This window comes from Pomacea canaliculata, linkage group LG11, assembly GCF_003073045.1.
Source record: "Pomacea canaliculata isolate SZHN2017 linkage group LG11, ASM307304v1, whole genome shotgun sequence".
NCBI lineage: Eukaryota > Metazoa > Mollusca > Gastropoda > Architaenioglossa > Ampullariidae > Pomacea > Pomacea canaliculata.
The window spans coordinates 20,236,028-20,257,236 of record NC_037600.1 but is presented as its reverse complement, the minus strand read 5'-3'; the positions used below and the strand labels follow the sequence as shown (position 1 = coordinate 20,257,236).

The 21,209-nt window shown below is 36.4% G+C and overlaps 4 protein-coding genes across 4 annotated transcripts; 2 read left to right on the top strand and 2 right to left on the bottom strand.

Moving 5' to 3' along the window:
- The first annotated feature begins 184 nt into the window (after positions 1-184).
- LOC112574664 (suppressor APC domain-containing protein 2-like) lies at positions 185-8,324 on the top strand. The gene is made up of 6 exons (XM_025255869.1): positions 185-1,224; positions 1,976-2,112; positions 3,382-3,525; positions 3,850-3,951; positions 4,045-4,149; positions 6,864-8,324. The coding sequence occupies exons 1-6, from the start codon at positions 279-281 to the stop codon at positions 6,984-6,986; spliced, it is 1,557 nt and encodes a 518-aa protein (XP_025111654.1). The 5' UTR covers positions 185-278; the 3' UTR covers positions 6,987-8,324.
- Positions 8,325-8,620: 296 nt separating this feature from the next.
- Positions 8,621-14,418, bottom strand: LOC112574665 (spliceosome RNA helicase DDX39B). The gene is made up of 10 exons (XM_025255870.1): positions 14,305-14,418; positions 13,509-13,728; positions 13,194-13,321; positions 12,729-13,005; positions 12,393-12,511; positions 10,256-10,387; positions 9,890-9,999; positions 9,524-9,668; positions 9,264-9,411; positions 8,621-8,944 (listed from the first exon to the last, which is right to left on the bottom strand). The coding sequence occupies exons 2-10, from the start codon at positions 13,717-13,719 to the stop codon at positions 8,931-8,933; spliced, it is 1,284 nt and encodes a 427-aa protein (XP_025111655.1). The 5' UTR covers positions 13,720-13,728; positions 14,305-14,418; the 3' UTR covers positions 8,621-8,930.
- Positions 14,419-14,500: 82 nt separating this feature from the next.
- LOC112574667 (UPF0184 protein C9orf16 homolog) lies at positions 14,501-15,904 on the top strand. Its single transcript, XM_025255872.1, has 2 exons — positions 14,501-14,654; positions 15,203-15,904. Exons 1-2 carry the CDS (start codon positions 14,525-14,527, stop codon positions 15,415-15,417), a joined length of 345 nt encoding a protein of 114 aa, XP_025111657.1. The 5' UTR covers positions 14,501-14,524; the 3' UTR covers positions 15,418-15,904.
- Positions 15,905-15,991: 87 nt separating this feature from the next.
- On the bottom strand, positions 15,992-21,141 carry LOC112574666 (prostaglandin E synthase 2-like). The gene is made up of 6 exons (XM_025255871.1): positions 20,824-21,141; positions 20,220-20,435; positions 19,463-19,662; positions 18,072-18,284; positions 17,397-17,514; positions 15,992-17,008 (listed from the first exon to the last, which is right to left on the bottom strand). Exons 1-6 carry the CDS (start codon positions 21,106-21,108, stop codon positions 16,847-16,849), a joined length of 1,194 nt encoding a protein of 397 aa, XP_025111656.1. The 5' UTR covers positions 21,109-21,141; the 3' UTR covers positions 15,992-16,846.
- Between the last annotated feature and the right edge of the window lie 68 nt (positions 21,142-21,209).

Below are 21,209 nucleotides of genomic sequence, written 5' to 3'. Positions count from 1 at the left end.
ATGTAAAATTTGTAAAAAGTAAATAAAATAAATTGTTTATACTGTTAAAGTTTACTAATAAACCATTTGTGTTATCGAGGGGCTATTTATAATGCGAGAGTATGTATTCAAACAAATAAGTTTTCATTGGGTGCCAAATATCTCTAAGCCAATCAGAAGCAAGCTTATTTTAGCTGCTTACCGATGAGACCATTTGGTTTGAATACACAAGGCCGTGTTGTACATTGGGAGTATTGGTCATTCTCGATACTTGTGTTTATAATTATAAATTTGTAACAATGTCAGGCCAGAACATGGACGATGTGTACAACGGACTTCCAAAGCAATTTATTGCCTCCCTAAAGATTCTTTTTGACATTCTAGATGAAGAGCATACCGGTTCGATACGACTTAGAGACATCGAAAGCAGATGGAGCGACGAGGGTGTACGAGATCTACCCACGGGCGTTGTGGAAGGGCTGCGTAAAGTAACCCCTCCCAATGGTTTACTTACATTTGAAGGTTTCGTTGCTGGCCTAAAGATGGCTTTAATTCAAGGTAAAGAACAAGGGAAGCGTCGTTCAGTGAGTGGCACAAATAATTACATAATACAAAAAGAAAACCGAATTCCGCCAGGTAACATTCCATTCTCTAGTCGTCCTGCAGATCGAATCCCGATCGTTACAGCCGGATCTTCAACAAACTATCCACTTCATGGAGACCTAGGTACTCGTCAGCAAGATTCACACAATTCTTCAGATCAACACAAACAGGGAACAGCCAGTTCGCTGCGTTCCACGACATTATACTCGACTTCAGTGAAACACCAGATCGATGGCAACAGCAACAATAATACCCGACCTGCAACCGCAGCTGTCAAACCGCAACCGCACAACAGCGCGAACGGTTATCGTCGCAGTAATAATCCGCCATCCTCTAACATTTACGAGACGACAACAGGCCACCCCTACCATACTCAACAGCTGCGACCCCCACCCAGACCAGAGAGGTCGTTTAATCCTGGCATCAGGAAATCGGCATCAGGGTCTGACTTGAATCCCCCGAAAGTTCCTCCGCGTGATGCTAGTAAGAATCGTCAGATCCTAAGCGAGCTGAAGAGTTGGCAACAAGACTGGGACGATGCCCAGCAGAGGGCAGTTCCAGCAGGCAACAGAGAAAGACCTCACTTGAAGGGGGATAATGGGGGAAGTTCAGTCCATGATATCTCTTCCCATGCTATTTATGGTAAGCAGCTTGCATGATCTGACTTTTTACTGACAGTGAGCTGAAAATGCTCAAGTTTTAAAGTTTTTTTTACATGTCATGTTCCCCACTTTCTTTTTTATCCTTTTCACCTGTGTGTGTGTGTTTTAAGATATTACTAAAACTTCTATATATTACATGGACGTGGTCTTTCAGAAAGCAGCTGGTGTTTTCGTTGGTGTAATGTAAAAACTATTACAAGTATTTTCAATATTATTCAATACTATTCAGTTCATGCATACACTTTTCTAGCTGTTCAAATGTTAAGGTTAACTTAATGAACTAAGTTCACAGAGTGCAAATGAACAGGCAATTTATACAATGCCATTAAATATGATGAAGATAATCATGATCTCCCTCTCTGTAATAGAGTCTATAGCAGACGGGCAAGGTCACTGTAGATTTGGCTTATATTGAGGCACTGTACATGTACAAATCTAAAAAGCACTTAAGTTACAGCAAAGAAGCAGTGAGTCATAATCCCAACCAATAAGCTATTAACAAAAATTGTTTTTAGTTCCATATTTAAGCTCTATTGTAATTCTTGTATTTAAATTAGTTCTATTTAATTATAATTGGATCAAGTGTGTTTTTGGAACAGGCCAAGTGATCTGGTCCTTGCTAGTTTGCTGTTTGCTTAGTGATACCATGTGATTAACCATTTATTCAAACTAAAAAATGGTTCCAATCACAATCAACATAACCCATTTTTTTAAAGAAACTTTATATGCAGCCAACATAGAGCAGTTTCAAAGAAAGCCAACAGAGGATCGAGCACAAGGGCAGTCCCAGAGTCCAGGCAAGGCCTCGGTGCGGCGCCATGGTTCAGGCAGACGTCACACCCTCCAAAATGGTGTGGACCACAACATGGTAAACACTTTCTGTGTGCACATACTCATATGTATGGGGTGGAAGGTGGAGGGCAGAGAAAAAAGTTTATGTGTAGTCAATGTTTTGTTTACATTTGGTGTCAAGTTTAAGAAATAAGGTTTAATGAGCACTGATAATATAAAAAAACCTTCTAGAACAAAAACAGTTTAAAATTAGTGTTTTTATATTTCTAGTTAAATCATTTTTAATTGGTAATTTTAAAAACATTTTACTCAGCTCAGACAGTATTGTCAATATTTAATTACTTAAAAATAAATTACTTTCAATACATAGGCGACTACAGACTTTATTACTGCAAGAGGATTTTTAAAGGATTAATAGGCTCTTGAAACTGCAAGGCTTTATCTCTACACATCAAGATCTGCATCTTCAATGGAAACGTTAAGTCAGTCTTTCTATATGGATCCGAGACATGATCTGTGACAAACACCATCACAAGTAAGATTCAGACATTCGTCAACAGATGTCTGCGCTACATCCTCAACATCAGATGGCCCAAGAAGATTTCCAATACAGTTATATGGGAGAGAACCAACCAAAAACCTGCCAGCCAAGATATCAAAAAGCAGAAGTGGGTCACACCTTGCGAAAGACAGCCGACGATTTAACAAAACAAGCTCTGGGCTGGAACCCACGGGTGGCAAAGGGTTGGGAAACCCAGAGATACATGGAGGAGATTGGTCCACAGAGAGGCGGAGGCTGCTGGCATGATGTGGACCCAACTGGGATGGGCTGCCCAGAACTGGATCCGCTGGTGTGGTTAGTTGTGGACCTATGCTCCATTGGGGTCCAAAAGGAATAAGAAGAAATTAAGGCTCTTACTTCCTGCATGCTATGTGTCAGCTTTTATACAATCATTTTAGCTCTGCTGTGCACTGCCTATAAAAATCTTTATTATATTTAACAAAAAGCCCGTCTGTGACGTGCTGTGTGATGTTGGCGAGGGAGGGGAAGTGTCGGTCATTTTTAGGATTTGAACTCGTGATTGGTGGTGTGTCATTAGTTGAATTAGTAATAACAATCAAGATGGCTATGAGCAATTAACCATATCGTTGCATTAGTTCAGACTGGGATCGAGATGACGTCATCGGAGGACAACACAACATCCTATAAAACATTCAACTTTTTCCACATGAACAGTCACAAAAATAGAAGAGATTCAAACTGATCATACTCTTTAAGAAATTCTAAGCAGTTTTATTTTGCCTCTACAATCCCTTTAAAAGTCAATATGGTTATGATGTATAGATAAAACGCATGCAGCAGTTGGAAGAGGAGGCTACTATGCTGAAGACGGGATTAGAAATGGTAGATGTGGCAAGAGACTGGTACCTTCGGCAGATTACAGTTGTGCAAGAGAAGCAAAAAATGCTGGGCAAGGTTAACTACAATGTGAGTGAGACTTACCACTTAAACAGATGTCACCCTTCCTGTCTTTAGTTCTCCAGAATGTCTTGTGTTTTCATCTGTAAAAGTATAATTAAGCTACACACTATTTTTGAAAAACAGTGTTACAGTAATACGTATATTGTCTGAAAAAATTACAGCATCAAATGTGAATTACTTCAGATCTATATTCTAAAGGGATGAACGAAATATGATCGCCAGCCACACAGGGCATAAAAATGTATTTGTGCTCATCCATCACTGTCCCTGTAACTGTGATGGTAAACTGGTAGTTTTTCTCAGCTCACTTCCTCCTCTGATCTTGCACAGGATAACTCACTGGAGGCCCACCAGGAGCGTATGAATTTCCAGAAAGCTCGCATTGCAGAGGTCAACATGCAGCTGCGAACCCTTGTAGAGAGCTCAGAAAAGGTTTGTATTCTTGTCTACTTCTTCAACACTTGCAATGTTACCTCTAAAATATCTTGCACATGAAGAGTTGATGTTGCGGAATGTTCTGTGCAGGGTTTTCCCCTACATATGAATCTTGCTGTCACCTCAACGCTGAGCCCTCATTCTAGTGATGCAACAATTAAGATGCTGAAAGAACAAAATAGACGTCTTACACAGGTCAGTCTGTTAGTGAATTTGGGTTGATTTCACAGTGATCATGTATTTTATAGTGAACAGCAGATTATTAAAATCTTGTCGACCACTTCAGGAAGATTTCTTAGATCAGTTGACATAAGTATGATGACAGCCACTGCCACCAAAACAGAAATTGATAGTCAAAATTATATAGTACTGCTAGACAAAATTAGATTTTTAAAAATGAAAATTTTTTTAAATTTCACTTGAAAGTACAAAAAATGTTAGGAAAACAAAACAAATGGTGAGACTCTTTAATTAGTTCTCAAGAGATTACTATTTCAAGTTCGTGATTTGCATTGCAGCCAAAACTATATCAGACCATGTTTGAAGCTGTGTGATACAGCATCTTGAATTCTTAGAAATCACCATGTATTTGAGAACACTGTTAACTGAAGTGATTGAAAAACAAGGTGCAAAAATACTAGGAAAAAAGACATCAAAGTCTGGAAATATTAGTTTCACTCGTGATCATTTTCCATGGAACCAATATATTTCAAGTACTCTATTTCAAAGACTAAATTTTCGTGGCAAACAATTTATTTCAAATTAACCACAATGTTGTACTCTGCTAATTTTTTCTACAAACTTATAAGGCCTCTTTTGTGATATGTGGTGATGGAAATATTAAAAAAAAATTATCAGTCTTTCAGGCAGAAAAATTAGAAATTTAAGTGTAACAACTTAAAACAGCTTTAATTTCTGATCTACAGATTTGGGTTAAATTTTGAGCAGTGATAACTCTTATATTTTTCAATTTATATTAACACTGTCAATTAGCTCTATACACAAGACATTAATTTGCTTATAAGAAAATATATGTCATGATTCTCACTCTCCAGATGCAGAACTAGATTGTTCTAAGTTTAATGCTGGCTTGTATGGCTGGGAAAATGTAGAACGAGTAGATGGTTCTGGCTTGTCAAAATGTGACATTTATAATACTATACAAGGTACAAGCCACTTAACAGCTATTTGGGGGTCTTCCTGGTTTTTGTCTACCATGTTACCTTTTGACATACTCAAGTCATGCAGTGCTTTGGGTTTGTTTTTTGTTTTCTGGTGCTCAGTTGCTTCTTTATTAAATATTCACAAAATGTTTGTTATTTGTCTTTCTGGTGATCCTAATTTAAAATTACATGCACTTTTCACTCGGACCCATGTGCTTTAAATGTCTGCATTGTTACTAGCTCGACTCTATTTAATGTTAATAATCTACCATTTGTCATTCTAATGAACAAAAAATAATCACATTTTGCACAGAAAATATCAAGTCATGCTGCATTAGCATTATATTCCATGTCTGCCTGGGTAACCACCATTGTAACCGAACCTGTCAGATTTTTTTAAACAGTGTTGGGTCTGCCCAGCTGGCAGTTAGTTCATACAAAGTGGCAACTTTTGATTCAGCAGAATTAAAGTGAACCTAGGTACCTGTGTGGTAATTTGCAAATGATTCAAACTACTTCATTTCAATGTTGATGGATATTTTGTGCTGCATATTTCTATTGATGCGACACAGACACAAATGAAGTAAAGTACAAATGACGAGCTAACCATGGGTACCATTTACTTTCACAAAACTCAATAACGTTATGTTTTTCTGATAAAAATATTGTTTTTTATTGTAATTTAAAAAATGGTATTTGTATAGTGCATAATCACACTCTTAAGGAGCATGCTTACAGTGCTTAAGCACACTAATGAGACACGGACGGACAACATCGGAAAGACAAGAACAAGCAAAATATGAAGTACAGAAGAATAAACAAAAGTAGCGATGAATTTAAAAAAAATAACAACAGAAGATACAAAGAGGAACCAAGTTGCAAGGATTGAGAGATTGTGATTTTGCAAAATTCAATTCAATTCAATTCAATTTAACTTTATTATCTCACTAGGAGAAATTAAAAGGAAGATGAGCTGGGAAGTCGCAGTAAGGGGTTAAGGGTGTGAAAATGGACTAGATTTGTGTTACGAGTAATGCTTAAGGTGGGCTTTTTCAGTGTGCATTGAAAGGATTCAGTAGTGGGTAGGTGGCAGATATGGGCAGCGAGAGAGTTGTTTCACGTCACAGATAGCTATAACTCCTGTCCTTGTGTTCTGGTGACAGGAATATTTAAGAGACATTCATTAGATGGAGTGCAGAGTTGTCTGGCAGACTGATATTTTACCAGGGACTCATTAAATATTTTAATTTGAAAACAAGTATTTTTGAAATAATTTTTGCTTTCACCCACTTTCCTCTTGTAGGTAAGCCCAGTGTCCCAGTACTAAATCTCATTGTAGTCAGTAACTTATTAGGTTTACAGTAGAAAGCTCATTAAAATGCTAATTTTCAACAGGAATAATTTGCATACTAAGTGCATGCACTCCTTGGGAACTCAAGAGGTAGATCCAAACAAATGGACAAGATTCGTTGAAACTTTGCTGTTATATTAAATGTGTGGGTGTATTTGCAGTAAGTTCAGGACATAGGTGGAGGTTCATGTTTTATAGATGCATGTGTTCTTGCCCATGCCTTGGGTAACTGCGATCTGCACTGCACCTGTCAAGTTTTAAGAAAGCAGTTATATTAAGAGTGATAGACACATTACTAAATACTGTTGAAGTTATAATTTTTTTGAATGTGTCCTTCTCAAGATGCATGTGAAAGAATGCAGTGATGCATTTTTATCAAGTGCATTGTTTTGCAGGAGGTAAGAGAGAGGTCAGATAAAATTGCAAAGCTTGACCAGGAAAAGGCCAGTCTTATACGTGAATTGTTTGAGGCAAGAACCAAGCACAAATCAAGCTATGATGATACCACCTTTATGTGACAGTGTTGGGGTAAAATGTGTCCACTGTCAAACTGCAAATGTCTGCAATTAACTTTTTTTCACGCCTGTGGTCTGGGAACTGCTTACAACTTATGGCCAATGAGCCAAGTTCATTTGCTGTGTGTTAAGGATGGTACATGTCTGAACTATTTAAATCTCAAATTTTGATTTATCATAAGATGCCTGCCTATTCCTTATTTAGTCCTAAATTTTGATGTTTTCCATGCAGATGTGTGTGTTCTCTTTAAGCTGTAGATTGCCCACTGCTTTTATTTAAGTGCCAGATATTATTTGGTCTCGACATGGTGCACAATGAACTTCACAGTTGAAAATGGCGAAGCGCAAATTTCTGACAAAATAATGCTATTACATAAATAACCATTTTGCTAGTGGAACAGCCCATTTGGTTTAAAGAGATCTTCAGCCAGGTTCTTTTCCATACCTACTGTAAAATCACGATCTAGAACAGTGAACAGTGATGTTGGATAATGAATTCTAGAAGCTCCCTTATTCAGTGTAGATTGTTAAGCAGAATACGAGTCAACCACCTTCTAGTGAAGCATCATGCTGTGTAAGTTTACAAATCATGGATCTACATCCTTGTCTTTAGTGATGAAACTCTATTTCACCAACACATTCATACACCGAGTATTCTGGCATGTAGAAGCTTGCCAATAAAACCTGTTGTGGATCTCATGACCTGTCAGATAGGTTTTGTTAGGGTGGACCGGCATTGCAGCAGCTTGTCTTTTAACAAATTTTTAAAAGTGTCATACAAGAATTTTTTTTTTGAGTGACTGTCACAACTATTTCTATCTGGGTAATCTGCAGATTATAAATTTTAAACAGGCTCTCATTTGCCAAAGTTCGGATACAGTTAAAACTGGTCCACTCAGTAGAAATAATATTTTAGATGCAAAGACATAAGTATGACTTTTGACATTTTCATACCTTGTGTTCAAGCCACATATTCACTTGTGTCATTTCTGTTTAAAGAGGAACTTCTTCTCTCTCTCTTTTTTTTTTTTGTAAAACACTTATGATGGATGCAGAGTAAAAGATGCATTCTTAAGAAATTGCTTGCATTCATTGACATCTGTAATAGACTATGAACGTGTTCAAGTATGGCACTGTGCTGGTTTCGCTATTTGTTTGCATCTAGACTTGTGGCAGATTAAGGGCCTGTAAAACATTGACCTGAATTTCCTATGTCAAAAGCTTATTTTGTATGGCTGGCTTTTTTTCCCCCCAAGTCTTAGCATTCCACAAGAGAACTGTTTTTAGTGTACCATTGTTTGCTACATGTGAAATTGTACAAATAAATTTGCTTGAATGATATCTAGCTTGTCTCATTGGTATTGCATTATCTGTAGATGTTCAAAATACTTTCGTAATAGAGTTTATTATCTTGCAAAACGTTGCACCAATATCAGAAAGTAACACTTTGCGTTCTGTTAGCACATCTGTGGTGAAAATAACATTCTGTTCATTATTTTCATCTGAATTTTCATCTGAACTGTGGTTTACTAAACCTTCGTCGGATTTGTATGCAAGTGTTGCGATTAAAAAGAAAATATGAATCAATGAATATGAAGTTAGTAAACATCCGTTCAACAAATATGCCAACCCAGTTAAACACTTCATTCAATTTCAATACTGATCAATTAACAGCCCCGCACATACGTAACCTTGCAGAAGTCCAGTAATTTACAATATTGTTTTAAGTAAAACACTTCACCAAAGATTGTAACATTTATTCAGCATAGATAACAAACATTCTCTCCATTGCTTTCTCACAAAATTACTGCTAAAATCATTAAAAGCGAACTAGATCTACTTGTCCATTTGTTGCAGAAATACAAGTTTTCAAGATCAAAGTAATTATGACACTAAAATACAACTGTAAGTGCTGCTGCACAATGAACATGGTTTGCTTGTGCTGCCTCATCGTCCTTCAACTGGAAAAGGAAAAAAAAAAATATATATTTACTTTTTACCCCATAAATTGTAGAATTGTACCTTGAAAATATAGAACCTATCTTAGAAAAAAAAAAAAAAGGGAGGGGGGGGTATGAAGCTGCCTATGTGAAGGATGCATCAAGAAATTGTGCAAGTGCCTACCTGGCAGATTCTGGTATAGAAACATGGCTCATAGATCTCATTTGGAAGCAATTAACCACATGCTGCTACTAAACAGATACCAGCAATAACCATCATTCTAGCATTAACAGTGAAGTGCAAAATATTTCATTTTAATTAAACCAATTTTCTTCTTACTGTATGATGATATGTCAATCTCATCTGGAAGCTCTGTGATGTTGACCTCAAAGCGCTCCTGGACATCGTTCAGGATTTTAGCATCATTTTCATCAGACACAAATGTAATGGCCAGACCCTTTGTGCCAAAGCGACCAGCACGAGCAACCTGCAATGTTTAAATTTTTAGCATAATACCAAGCAATTTAACTGTCAAGTTAGTATGCCTGAAAGAAAAAATCACAATTAATAACTACTTTAAGACGATAAAAGACACCAACCCTGTGGAGATATGTATCGGAGTCCTCAGGCATGTCATAATTGAAGACAATATTAACACGCTCAATATCCATGCCACGACCAAATAGATTCGTTGCAACAAGTATGCGCTTCTGGAAATCTTTAAACTGCTGATACCGTGACAATCTGAAACAGACATCTGAAGAATTAGCCCACATCCATGAAGATTAGTCCCTATAATTTAAATATTGCTTTTTCTCTATGAAATTGTTTAGTAAAGAACTACATTAAAATGTTCTAAAGACAATTTCCATGGTGGCAAGATACCACCTGAGATCATTAAAAGCGTTTAGTTTGTAGCCAGTTCCGCTCTGCACAATGATGTTTACATCTTATGAATGTGCTACCTTTCTTCCTGGGTCATGTGCCGATGAATAGCAATGGCTGGGAAGTTCTGTTCCTGCAGCAGCTGTGCAAGTGCCATACATCGCTGAACACTTTTCACAAAGATTATAACCTGTTAAATGGAAAATGAACATTTTCTAATAATGCAAGCACACACATGACGTCTCTACAATGATCCCACTTGTGCCTTTGATCAAAACTGCCAGAAAAAAATCCGACAATGAACTTAGCAATTTAATAATTTGGGATAACAAAACTTTTCTTAATCCTTGAAAAAAAATTAGAGAAGGGTAATCATGCTTTAACAAGGCACGTGCTAAAAGGACTTTCCTGCTGTTTGTTAAAACAGATTATAAAAGGGTTAATACCTGGTTGAACTCCAGCACATCAAGCAATTCAAAAAGTTTGCGATTTTTTTCATTATCCTTCAGCTTTGCGTAATGTTGTTGCAGGCCATGCAAGGTGAGCTTGGAATCATCATCCACATAAACTTCCATGGGCTGCAAGTTATGTCAATGCACACGACCAATGTACCTATCAAATTACTACTACATTCTTTAATTTAAAAACTCTCATTTTTATAAGAAAACATTTTTTTACATCAAGTAATCAACTACCAGATCAGCCTTTTCAGGAAAAATTTGCATTAACAATTATCTTATTAACAGTAAGCACATAACTTTAAATAAAAATATGAACACAATGTAACACCCAGAAATTTTCAAAAAATACTCTACACTGCTATAAAACTTTTAAATATTTTAACACTTTAAAATAAAAACAGACCATAACATGAAAGATGCAGGATGCTCCAAAAGAAAAAAAAAAGAGAAAAAAACTTTGGGCATGGAAAACACGAGTCTGCAGAATTATTTATACCAACATGTGCTTCACCATTTTCCAAAAGTTTGCACAGCATCCTGCACCTTTCACCTGAAGAAAGAACTCAGAATATGGGCGCCGATGACGGAGGCCAAGCAGACGACCACCAGGATCGCTCCAACCCCAAGACAGGTGCAGATCCCTCAAAGTGGGAACGCAGACTGTGCCTCTACCCAGTTAGGCTGAACGGATGGAAGCAAACCATGGCAGGCATGGGCAAGCAGAAGACCCTTCCAGCTGCTACAGGCAAACTGGGAGCCAAATACATGCAGAAAGCTTTTCTGCCCTCCATTGGATTGAAGACGATGACGGCTCTACTTGATCTTGCAATGCATATCGCAGGTAGAGGATGCAAGGGTGGTGTTGTTATGTTTTCATGCATGTAATGGACATTTTATAGGCACTACACCCCCAGCGTTTAGCGCACGAGGATAGTTTGTGCCTTGAGTAGAACTGATGTTGTAAATTTCCTACTTTACTAAAAAAAAAAAAAAAAAAAAAGTTCGCCCATCAGCAACCAGGGCAAAATAGAGATGTAATGCTTGCAGGGAGAAATCTCAGGAGGTGGAGGTTTCCAAACATTTGTAAGAGTAGAGATGCTTTCAATCTGACCTAATATTGTGTACAAGTACTTCCACCTATCTTACGGAACCTCTTTCGTTTCAAAAGAATTTTTATTAGAAGAACTTACTGACCGAGAAATAAAATAACGCACTCTTCACCATGTTCCCTATGGTCGTACAAATGAACAGTCCTGATATCCACGAAATGAGGGGTTTCCAAAGCAGATATCGTTTAATGCTTTAATCTTATCCTACTATGTGCACACTTGGTGGACCGAGTTATCTATCAGTCTGCTTAACACAGCAGAGACACAATATCCCCAGCGTTCAGCGCTTAAGGAATTTTGCGCCTCCATCTCTCTTAGACTCTAGCTTATCAGAATGCAAGTGATGTTTAAGATCTCTACCTATTAGCAACGATGAGATGCTGCTAAATATAACTTCTAATTTGAATAGATCATGGTGGACAACAGGCCCAAGCCATAATTTTAGTTTTTTTCAGTAATGTATTTGCGCATGTAAATACACCATAACGTATTCCAAATAGGACAGTTAAAAGCTCTGTACACTACCAAAGTAATTCGAAGCTTCATGGTGAGACATATCTATTGCTGCCCACGGACACTAACCTCCAAAATATCAAATTTGTTCACTTATTTGTAAAAATGACAAAGAATTTTTTTGGCTGACAGAATGTAAATTTGAAATGTTCCCCCTTTTTTGTTTAGTCATTAAAGCATCTGACATTTTAAAAATATATTGCTATCCTGGTTGCAGCAAGCTAAACAGCGCTGAATAATGCGCGAATATTGTGTGCGGCTTCGACCTATTTTAGAAGAATTTAGATTCGGTCATCCTGATATTGAAGGCTGGCACATTTGCACATGTTGGCATTGGTTTAAGGACAAAAATGATGACAAAGGAGACAGGCCGCAGACAGCTGGTGAGGCAGCAGGTGGCCAACAAGGGATCAGCCCCCGCCAGCACTACAGCAAATCGGGGCTGGGTGAAATAGGGATCTGGAGTCGTGATACAGGTAGTAGCCAAGAGGTGTATTTACGTCTTGCATGAATTTCTTGCAGATTGGGCGGATGTCCTTGGACAGGGTGGCGCTAAACATCATCACTTGCTTTTCATGTGGAGTCATGCGGAATATCTCTTGCACATCACGTCTCATGTCTGAAAAAGTACAGAACAAAGAATGTATACCAACAAGGCACGATTATGCCTGACATGCTAAAAATTCCCGTCAGGGACTGAAAGCAAAAAGGCATTACTGTTTGCATTACAAACTGCAACTTCCTCTCCTTTTTCCAAATGACCAGGACAGTAAAAACTGTCATAAAGAATATGAATGAATTCTTACCACAAGGAACTTAAACTTTTTTCTACTCACCAAGATCTGCCAACATCTTGTCACATTCATCCAAGATAAAATGCTTGATGTTCTTCAGTGACAGCGTCCTGGCTTTGGCAAGGGCATAAAGACGGCCTGGAGTGCCAACCACAATGTGAGGGCAGTTTTTCTGGAGTACTTCTTCATCCTTCTTAACTGGCATGCCTCCAAAGAAAACAGCAATTTTAACGTTGTTCATGTATTTGCTGAACCGCTCATACTCCTTGCTGATTTGGAATGCCAACTCACGAGTATGTGCCATTACAAGCACTGAGACCTAGTGAAATAGAAAAGCACTTATAGCAAACAAACACACAAGCTAGTACCTACCAATGTAGTACATCATAAAAAGCTAAAATTAGGTAAAATAATAATCAATGTTTAAACGTGCTAATTGTAACTTCATAATACTCAAGACAGGATAATGTTGGCAAGGTATACACTGCATAAAGGTGAGTTAACTACCTGTCCATCAACAGGCTCCAGTTGCTGAAGAGTAGCAAGAACAAAAACTGCCGTCTTGCCCATACCAGATTTGGCCTGGCAAAGCACATCCATTGATAAAATTGCCTGTGGAATGCACTCATGTTGAACTGCAAGAGACAGCATCAACAATAATCATTAAATACATTACATAAAAAGGAAAACAATTTTTAACAAGTTATACCACTTTTGTTGCACTCATTACGGATAAACTAATCCTAGCAAAAAGTTTTACAATAATTCTTCATCTAAATAACATCTGAGTGTGTGGCCAAAGCAGTTTTGCAAGTTACTTACCCTCTGATGGATGCTCAAACCCACAGTCTACAATAGCACGCAGCAATTCTGGCTTCAACAAGAAATCACGGAAGCCTGAACTGTGAATAGACACATATGTGCCCTTAACATCTTTTTTGGCAGGACCATCGCCAGCTGCTCCATCAACAGGAGTTTCATTTTCCTCATCCTCATAGTCCAAGATGTTTTCTTCTGCGGTATCATCAGCCATTGTGATTGACTATTTAATAAAGAGGGGAAAAGTCGTCACAGCTCATGTTACCCTCAATGGTACAGATGCGTGTTAAGTAACGTATTATTTCCCTCTTAGTATCCTTAAAACGATACAAATACCACAATGTTATGTAAAATCAGTACAAATTAACAACACTAACAATTTTCCCTTTTGTATGAAACACAGATTTCTTATTTCAAGATGTTGGCCAACCACTCCTTTAATCATTTTATATGTACTGTCGCGCATCGAGCTTTAACAGTCAATAAAATTGATTTTGCACCTACCTTAATAATATTGACAACTAAAAACTATCGAAAATAAGCAGTACCTTGCATATTTACGGACTATAATAACTGTTATTAGTTCGTACTAGTTTGATGTCGTGTATTTAGTTAGAATAAGAAAATGGCGCTCGTGCACGCGCGTTAAGCATTTGAAATAAATTTAAAAGACACATATTAAATCGGCTTTAAAATGATAAGGTTTAACTTGGGCGTTTATGAGGCTGCAAAAAATCTAAACAAATAAACAGAAACAAATATACATTTATGAAAAGAATACGTGCGCATAAATTCTTACGTCTTTGTTCCTTTTACAAGCGTTCAAGATGGCGTTCGGTAATGTACCATGGGTATAAGTCACATGGTTCAATATTCAATATTTTCTTTTTAACTGTTTAAAGATTAGATCACTAAACGTAAGAGGTAAATAGAATAAATTCAATATCTTTAGGCAAATAAGTCTTCTTTAACAAAAAAAGGAGAACATGTGGACCTAACTCTGATCACATGACTACAAAATGGCCGAAGGAGAGGATAGAGAAGATAGTGAAGCCAATCCAAAAGAATTTGTTGGTGACAGTGAAGAAATACCCTCGATAGAAAGTGTTCAGATCAGTGCAGAAAATGAAATTGATGATTTCGAGGAAGGTGAGAGCATTTTTTTTTCTTTTTAAATATAACATTGTCAACGAAATAAATTCCTAACTGATCGTCAGTGACAAAATCAGCAAGTTCATGCAGTGTATAACAACTCGTTATGGATAGATTTTTATCTTTTGTGTGGTGTTGAGCTTATTTTAGATACAGAAATAAAGCTGAATGCAAAATCTAAATGTGTCTTTGGTTTTCTAAACTCAATTATTGCTGTGCTGTTGTGTCACATCACCACTTTATCTTTGTGTTGTGTTTCTTTATTGGACCGTTATTTGATCTTCCTGTGCAGTGCACTGATCTTATATTTTTGACAGTGATGCAGGCTATACAAGTGCACTCTTACTGTAAATCACTCTGAGTCTTGCTGGATAAAGGCGTCGTATAAATGTGTTTATTATTATTATTGTATGTTCACGAAAGACACTAGAGTGAAATATGTGTGAATTGATCTTGCTATTTTAAATTTTTTGAAAAAGAAAATACATTTCAGTGTTAAGAAGAACCAAAAGAAACTTACAGTTCTAATTTTTAATATATTTCAGATGAAGAATACATGGCTTTGGATAACCAGCTGGACCAGCTAAATGCCTGTCTAAATGATCTGGAAGCACGTAATGATGATTTGGTCACCAAACTAAAAGCCCTTCTTGCAGATAGCAAAGAAGTTCAACGAGAGCTTCAGGAACTAAATGGCAGATCTGATGGTACACCCCCTGACTCAGGACAAGGTGCTTCTGGCAGCAGAGTGACATCATAAAAGTATAGATAACAGTGACAGAAGAAGTCAAAGACCTTCATTTAGTTACATTTATATATTCAGCAGTCAGATACTTGGACTTACGCAGGCTTTTGGGAGATCTCTCTGTGATTTTGTACCTTATAGAAGCAGCCATAAAGTTTGTTTTCTTTCAACTTTTTATATTTTATTTGTTTGCTAAATTAGAAATTAAAGTTTCAAAATTTCAAAAAGACTTAAGACATTATCAAAAAATAAGTTTTTAAAAACTCAACCTTGTATTCATAACTACAAGATATTTGACTTGTTTAAAGGCTTTAATCTGTGCAGCATGTAAGAATGTTTATACCCACTGTGTACGAAAGGCAACCCCCTTATTCTAATTTTTTTTTTCAATTTTCTTTAGAACCTCTAAATAAGCTTGGGATTCCAGTATGGTATTTATAAACTCTACTCAGATGACTTAGTGTTAGTAGCAATTAAACACCAATTAAAGATGTGCTGCAAAGAGATGCTTTTGGTCTTAGTTCACAAATGTAAAGTAAAAATATGCAGGAGACCAGGCTAGCATACCTTGTAAAATAACACCAGCTTCTTTCACCATCAATAGCTTTATTCTTTCCTTATAAGATTGCTTGAATTCAATCAGTTGCCACCTATTTGTTAAAGAAATTACAAATGTGAGCTATAAATGAGCAATGAGCAACAGTTCATTTAAAAACACAGTAGAACTTGCAAGACCAATACAACGATAAAAAAAAGAAAAAAAAAATGACGTGCAAGCAGCAATACAAACATCTGAAACACATAAATGAAAAGTTTCCAAGTACAAGACAGAGGTAGCGAGTGCCTAATTTACAAGATTTCTCAATATGAAATTTACCATATTTTATTGTTCTCGTGAAGACCACATGTTTATATAATGGGGATTTGTCCCTTGAAAAAAAATTTACAGGACAGCATAAAACACCTTGCCTCAGTAAGCTGAAATGCTTAAATCCAGATAGTCCTTTGTTTCACTAGCTCATTTACATCTTTTTCGGTAACTTTACAGGTATTAACTTTCTCTATTTTTTTTAACAGAGCAATTAAAGCTTTTACCATTACAAACTTAAAAAAAAAAATGCCAGTAAAACTGTTAATGGCATTAGCAAGGAGCATTAGAAATGTCCACATAAAAACATTGTTTAAGAATTAGCTGTACTCAAGAAGCCCAGTAATATTAACAAAACAAAAAACAACAAATAAAGGGCCATATCCATTCCTAACAAACCAGCCAAAATGCTGAAAATGTCTGTTTCATGTTTGCAAGCGATCCTACCATGTCCTCAAAACAATTTAATATTTGCTCAGAAAAGTAAGCTCTAGGAATCCCAAATGGTTCATTGCAACATTAAAATATCCTGAAATATACACTGACCACAGTAGCAATTCAAAAAAACCTCTCAGACTAAGGAAACTGTGCAATGTCATAGGTGCTAAGTGGATGAGAACCTGCATGCGAATTGACCATTTTCTGAACAGCTCTATACCAGGGTCCAATGTTGGTGCAATCAAGGACATCTTGAAATGCTTGACAACCTTCTATAGCATTCAGCACACCATAGACTGCCTTTAGATTAGAGAAAATGAGAATCATTTACTAACTGGACAAAATGAAAACATGAAACAAAGGAACAAGATGCAGATTTAGAGAAGAAACACAATCAGCTAAAATGGAAAAATAAACCTTGCTCTAATTGTGATTAATCTGCAAGTTGAAAGACAGTTAGAAATCCTTATCTATGCCTCTGACCCTTTAATTCTCTTTTTATGGTTCCAGTTCTTTTAAATTTTTCTTTCTCAAAGTGTTATTTTTTTGAGTACCTTCAGGAATTAACCATGCATATCAAAGCCTATAATCTCTCATCAAAATGGCACAGAATTGCATAAACTATGTGCTTTTGTTTGATTTTCACTGATGCTGGTCATTTTCACATGAATATTTTTTTTTTATTTACCAAGTCGGCTAAGTTTGGCTGGTCTCCACCCATGAATATGCGGTCTGTGCCAACAGCAAGCATCCATTCTCTACAGGCATCATACAATGATTCACGGACATCATCCTTTAAATGATACCTGTAAGGTAATTAATAAAAATGAACCATTCAACACAACAAAATTTCACACGGATTTACAAAATATTTCTAAAAGTATCTATCACTTTATGTTTTCTTCTTCAGTTACCTCTCTTTAACAACTTTTCCCCCAAAGACATTAATGAAGCAGATCAGTGGAAAAGCACTAGATCAATCAAACAGGAAACAAAATTACAAAGTATGTTTATAGGGTCATGCTTTTTGTCTTTTTTTACAGACTTTGATTTTAATGCAACAGCATCCCCAACACATGTGTAAGTGCTTAACAAAATCTACAACAGAAGAATGAAAACATCTCAAGAAAACTTCCTACAGATAATTCAACAAACACATCATTCTCCATAAGCAGCAAGCAAAGAATCAATTTTTTTCAAAATGGTGGATATTGTTTTTTTTACTCATTTTAGAATTATAAAGGAATTGAAAATACTTCAGATGTTAAACATTTTTGATTATGGTGCTTTTTTTTTTCAAACTGCTGATACATCACGTTAATGGGATTTACCACCAAAAAGTGGGAAAATATAATTTACTCACTTTTTCTTCAACATTTTCCCCAAAAGATACATGACAGTTGACCCTGTCCAAATGATAATCCATCTCTCTAGGCTGGAGAAGTTTTTCTCCCATTCTCCAACTTCTGAAAAATATCGGAATGCTTGCAGAGCTTCTGATGGGGAGCGATACACATTCGGAGACAGCATGTGGACCAGGTGATCATCAGCCCACTTTCTCCACTTACGCTCTTCTCTGAAAATAAATTTTTTTTTCTACTGTTTTCAATAATCTCCATTATGCAAAACAAAATGCCACCCGAACATAAAAGCAAAGAATGTACAAATACAGATATAAACAAATACATTTACTTGCAAACCAGTACACACCTGATTTACACAACAGGAATATAAATCTTTAGACAATTACAGAGAGTAGATATCTGTATCTGACCATTGCAAAAATAAAAAAAAGTATTTAAAATGCCAAGATAATCGTGAACTGTAGTATATCGTCAAGAAGAAGATAACCGCTACAAAATAAAATAATGTGCACACTAGTATGGCCTACTATGCTTGTAGTCAGCTACTGAGACAGTGTCATTTTAGAAAATAATTTTAAAAAATCACTCTGTAGGACAACTGTCCTACATTTTCTGATCATGAATATCATACAATTAATAACAAATATGTAAATTAATTACTCTATTTGTGACCCCCCATGACGAAATGAGTCTTAAGTCGGGAATTTCAGATATGCTAAATTGCATATTTTTAAAAAGTACAGGTTCTAAACTTTCTTTTGATGCAAAAGTTGTTGTTCTAGTCCTAACATTGAATGAGTTATAAACGTTTGAAGTGTGAAAGTACATTGGCGGCCACTTTGAGAAAAGCGGGTTCAAAGATTAGCCTCAAGATGGCCAACCGGGTCTGTTTACTCCTAAACGTTTGCAGACAAATCTTTTTATCGGTTAATATTTGAATTGTTCTTTGAAGAAGTTAAACGTACTGACTCTGTGCTTTCTGTCAAGGTATAACACGATGAGTTATGACTGGGAAACAGTATGGAAACAGCGTTTGAATTTCGTCTGAAAGCAGTACGGATCGCAGTAGGGTACCTCGATTAAAACATATTTTAAGTCGATTTCTAACTTTTATTTTAACATAGCAGTGTATTGTCCTGATAGTTTAATAACCAAGGAATCCATTTTTAAAGAAAAGTCAAACTGCACAAAATTGACCCCTATCACCTTTCGGGGCCTCGAGCACAAAACTGCTCCGTGCGACTTAAGACTCAGTCGTGGAGGGTCACATTTGTCTTTCTATTCTAACTTTTGTCAACTGATACATAAGCTATTGTGCCATCTGTTTTCCTTAGAGGATCTCTCAGTGCCTTATTACAACCTTATCATTATATTATAATATATTACTTACTGGCGTTGTGCTGGATTTGAAGATGCATCTTCTTTCTCCATCAACATGATAAAGTACTTATTTGGATACTCATAGACTTTCTTTCCTTTTTCTTCACTCTCTATCACTACATAGCATTCAAGAAGTTTTTGTAGTGATTGGCAGGGATCTTTTCTCCAGGATTCTAACACACTGATAATTACGGAAGAATCATTGAGTTGCTGAAAAAAGAAAAGACTATATTAACAAATTTCAAAAATAAAAAAAAGACAAATCACAACCATACTAACCATTTTGGCATAAAATGGCACATCACCTGCACATGATGTGCCCCATAAAATTAAACTGTTCACTGTCACTTGCTACTTTGCTTGTGATTTTTTTTTTTTTTGGGTATGCACCTGTAACAGCAGAAGAAACAAGCAATGCTACATATGCAAGAGCAAAGGTACTTTCTAATACCTTGCATTTGTTCAATAATTTCATAACTCACTAGACAGCCACACATACATAGAACCCACATGTAGAAATCCCATCGTTGCTTTCAAACATTTTAATAGGTGTATATAATTTAGCATCATTAATTACCATTTTCATTTTTCTCCTGTAATACCATACCAACCATCTTTCTTCCATAGCCATAAGAGTCAATGAGATATATATGTGAGGTTAATACAGGAACACCATAATACTATACTCACTGTGCCATGTAGTGAACACCTAATTATTTACTCATAATAAACTGTTTTAGGAAAAAAGATGACAGTTTAGATTTTACCAGATATCCAGATTCACCTATGCCATCTGCTATAAGGACTGGGACTTTCTTGTAGTTAGACCACTTTATCTGCTTTTTGGTGACAGAATTGACTTCCACAATGTCATATGACAACCCATAGTAATCTAGCACAGCTCGAACTTTGCAACAGAATGGGCATGTTTGAAACTGAAATAAAGTCAGCTTCAATCCTGAGTTATCTGTCTCAATCCGAATCTGCAAAACAGAATTATAAATAAATGCAAACAATAGTTACATTTGCTAATATCCAAATGCTGATCTGATTATTATTTTGTAATATTATTCATAACAACAATAATAATCATGTTGACTTTCCACCATCAAGGAGCGCTCAACATAACGGTAAGAAAAAAATAAAAAAATAAAAAAATAAAAAAAAATGAACGGAGCAGGAGTTAAATTGTAGACAAGAGATCAACCTACTCCTCAAGATCCACGAAATAGAGAGTGAAGTAGAGAGCGTGAAAAGCTTCAATGAAGAGAATGAGGGCAATGAAATTTAATGGGATTATCCGTGGCACAAATTTAATATTAAAATCTGTGGTGTAAAATGAACGCACGATTCAAAGAAGTTTATACGTACGCTTTTCGAGGGTTTGAAGTCAGGTTTCTGTCTGCTCTCTGCTGCAAGAGTCGGCCACACAGGCGCCCAACTTTTAAGGACTGCGAAAGTGACCCCCGCAAAACCAACAGAACTGGCAACTATTAATTTTCTTGTACAAATTTTTTCTGTGAAGAAATTCTTACAGCTGGAAAATGATCGCAAAGGTTTACTTTTTATAGACCTATTAATGCAGTTTGCATTCCGAATAAATATAAAACATTCTGATGACGGAATAGCAGACAAAAACTTCAAGGAGGCCGCCATATTTAACAAAAGCTAGGAAGGAGTAAATATCAACGAGAGTCGTGTCATTATCATTTTCAATCTGATTAACATATTTTGTTTAAAAATAAATATATTTTGAT

What these genes read in the sequence shown, in the direction of transcription:
- LOC112574664 (XM_025255869.1), top strand. Translation starts at nt 279, where the DNA reads ATGTCAGGCCAGAACATGGACGATGTGTACAACGGACTTCCAAAGCAA. An exon ending in CTCTTCCCATGCTATTTATG is followed by an intron (nt 1,225 to 1,975) that starts GTAAGCAGCTTG and finishes CTTTATATGCAG; the next exon opens with CCAACATAGAGCAGTTTCAA. An exon ending in ATGGTGTGGACCACAACATG is followed by an intron (nt 2,113 to 3,381) that starts GTAAACACTTTC and finishes TATGATGTATAG; the next exon opens with ATAAAACGCATGCAGCAGTT.
- LOC112574665 (XM_025255870.1), bottom strand. Translation starts at nt 13,719, where the DNA reads ATGGCTGATGATACCGCAGAAGAAAACATCTTGGACTATGAGGATGAG. An exon ending in GCAAGAAATTCATGCAAGAC is followed by an intron (nt 10,388 to 12,392) that starts GTAAATACACCT and finishes CATAACTTGCAG; the next exon opens with CCCATGGAAGTTTATGTGGA. An exon ending in CACATGACCCAGGAAGAAAG is followed by an intron (nt 9,669 to 9,889) that starts GTAGCACATTCA and finishes TGTCTGTTTCAG; the next exon opens with ATTGTCACGGTATCAGCAGT.
- LOC112574667 (XM_025255872.1), top strand. Translation starts at nt 14,525, where the DNA reads ATGGCCGAAGGAGAGGATAGAGAAGATAGTGAAGCCAATCCAAAAGAA. An exon ending in AATTGATGATTTCGAGGAAG is followed by an intron (nt 14,655 to 15,202) that starts GTGAGAGCATTT and finishes AATATATTTCAG; the next exon opens with ATGAAGAATACATGGCTTTG.
- LOC112574666 (XM_025255871.1), bottom strand. Translation starts at nt 21,108, where the DNA reads ATGGCGGCCTCCTTGAAGTTTTTGTCTGCTATTCCGTCATCAGAATGT. An exon ending in TCAAATCCAGCACAACGCCA is followed by an intron (nt 18,285 to 19,462) that starts GTAAGTAATATA and finishes ATTTATTTTCAG; the next exon opens with AGAAGAGCGTAAGTGGAGAA. An exon ending in AGCCAAACTTAGCCGACTTG is followed by an intron (nt 17,009 to 17,396) that starts GTAAATAAAAAA and finishes TCTAATCTAAAG; the next exon opens with GCAGTCTATGGTGTGCTGAA.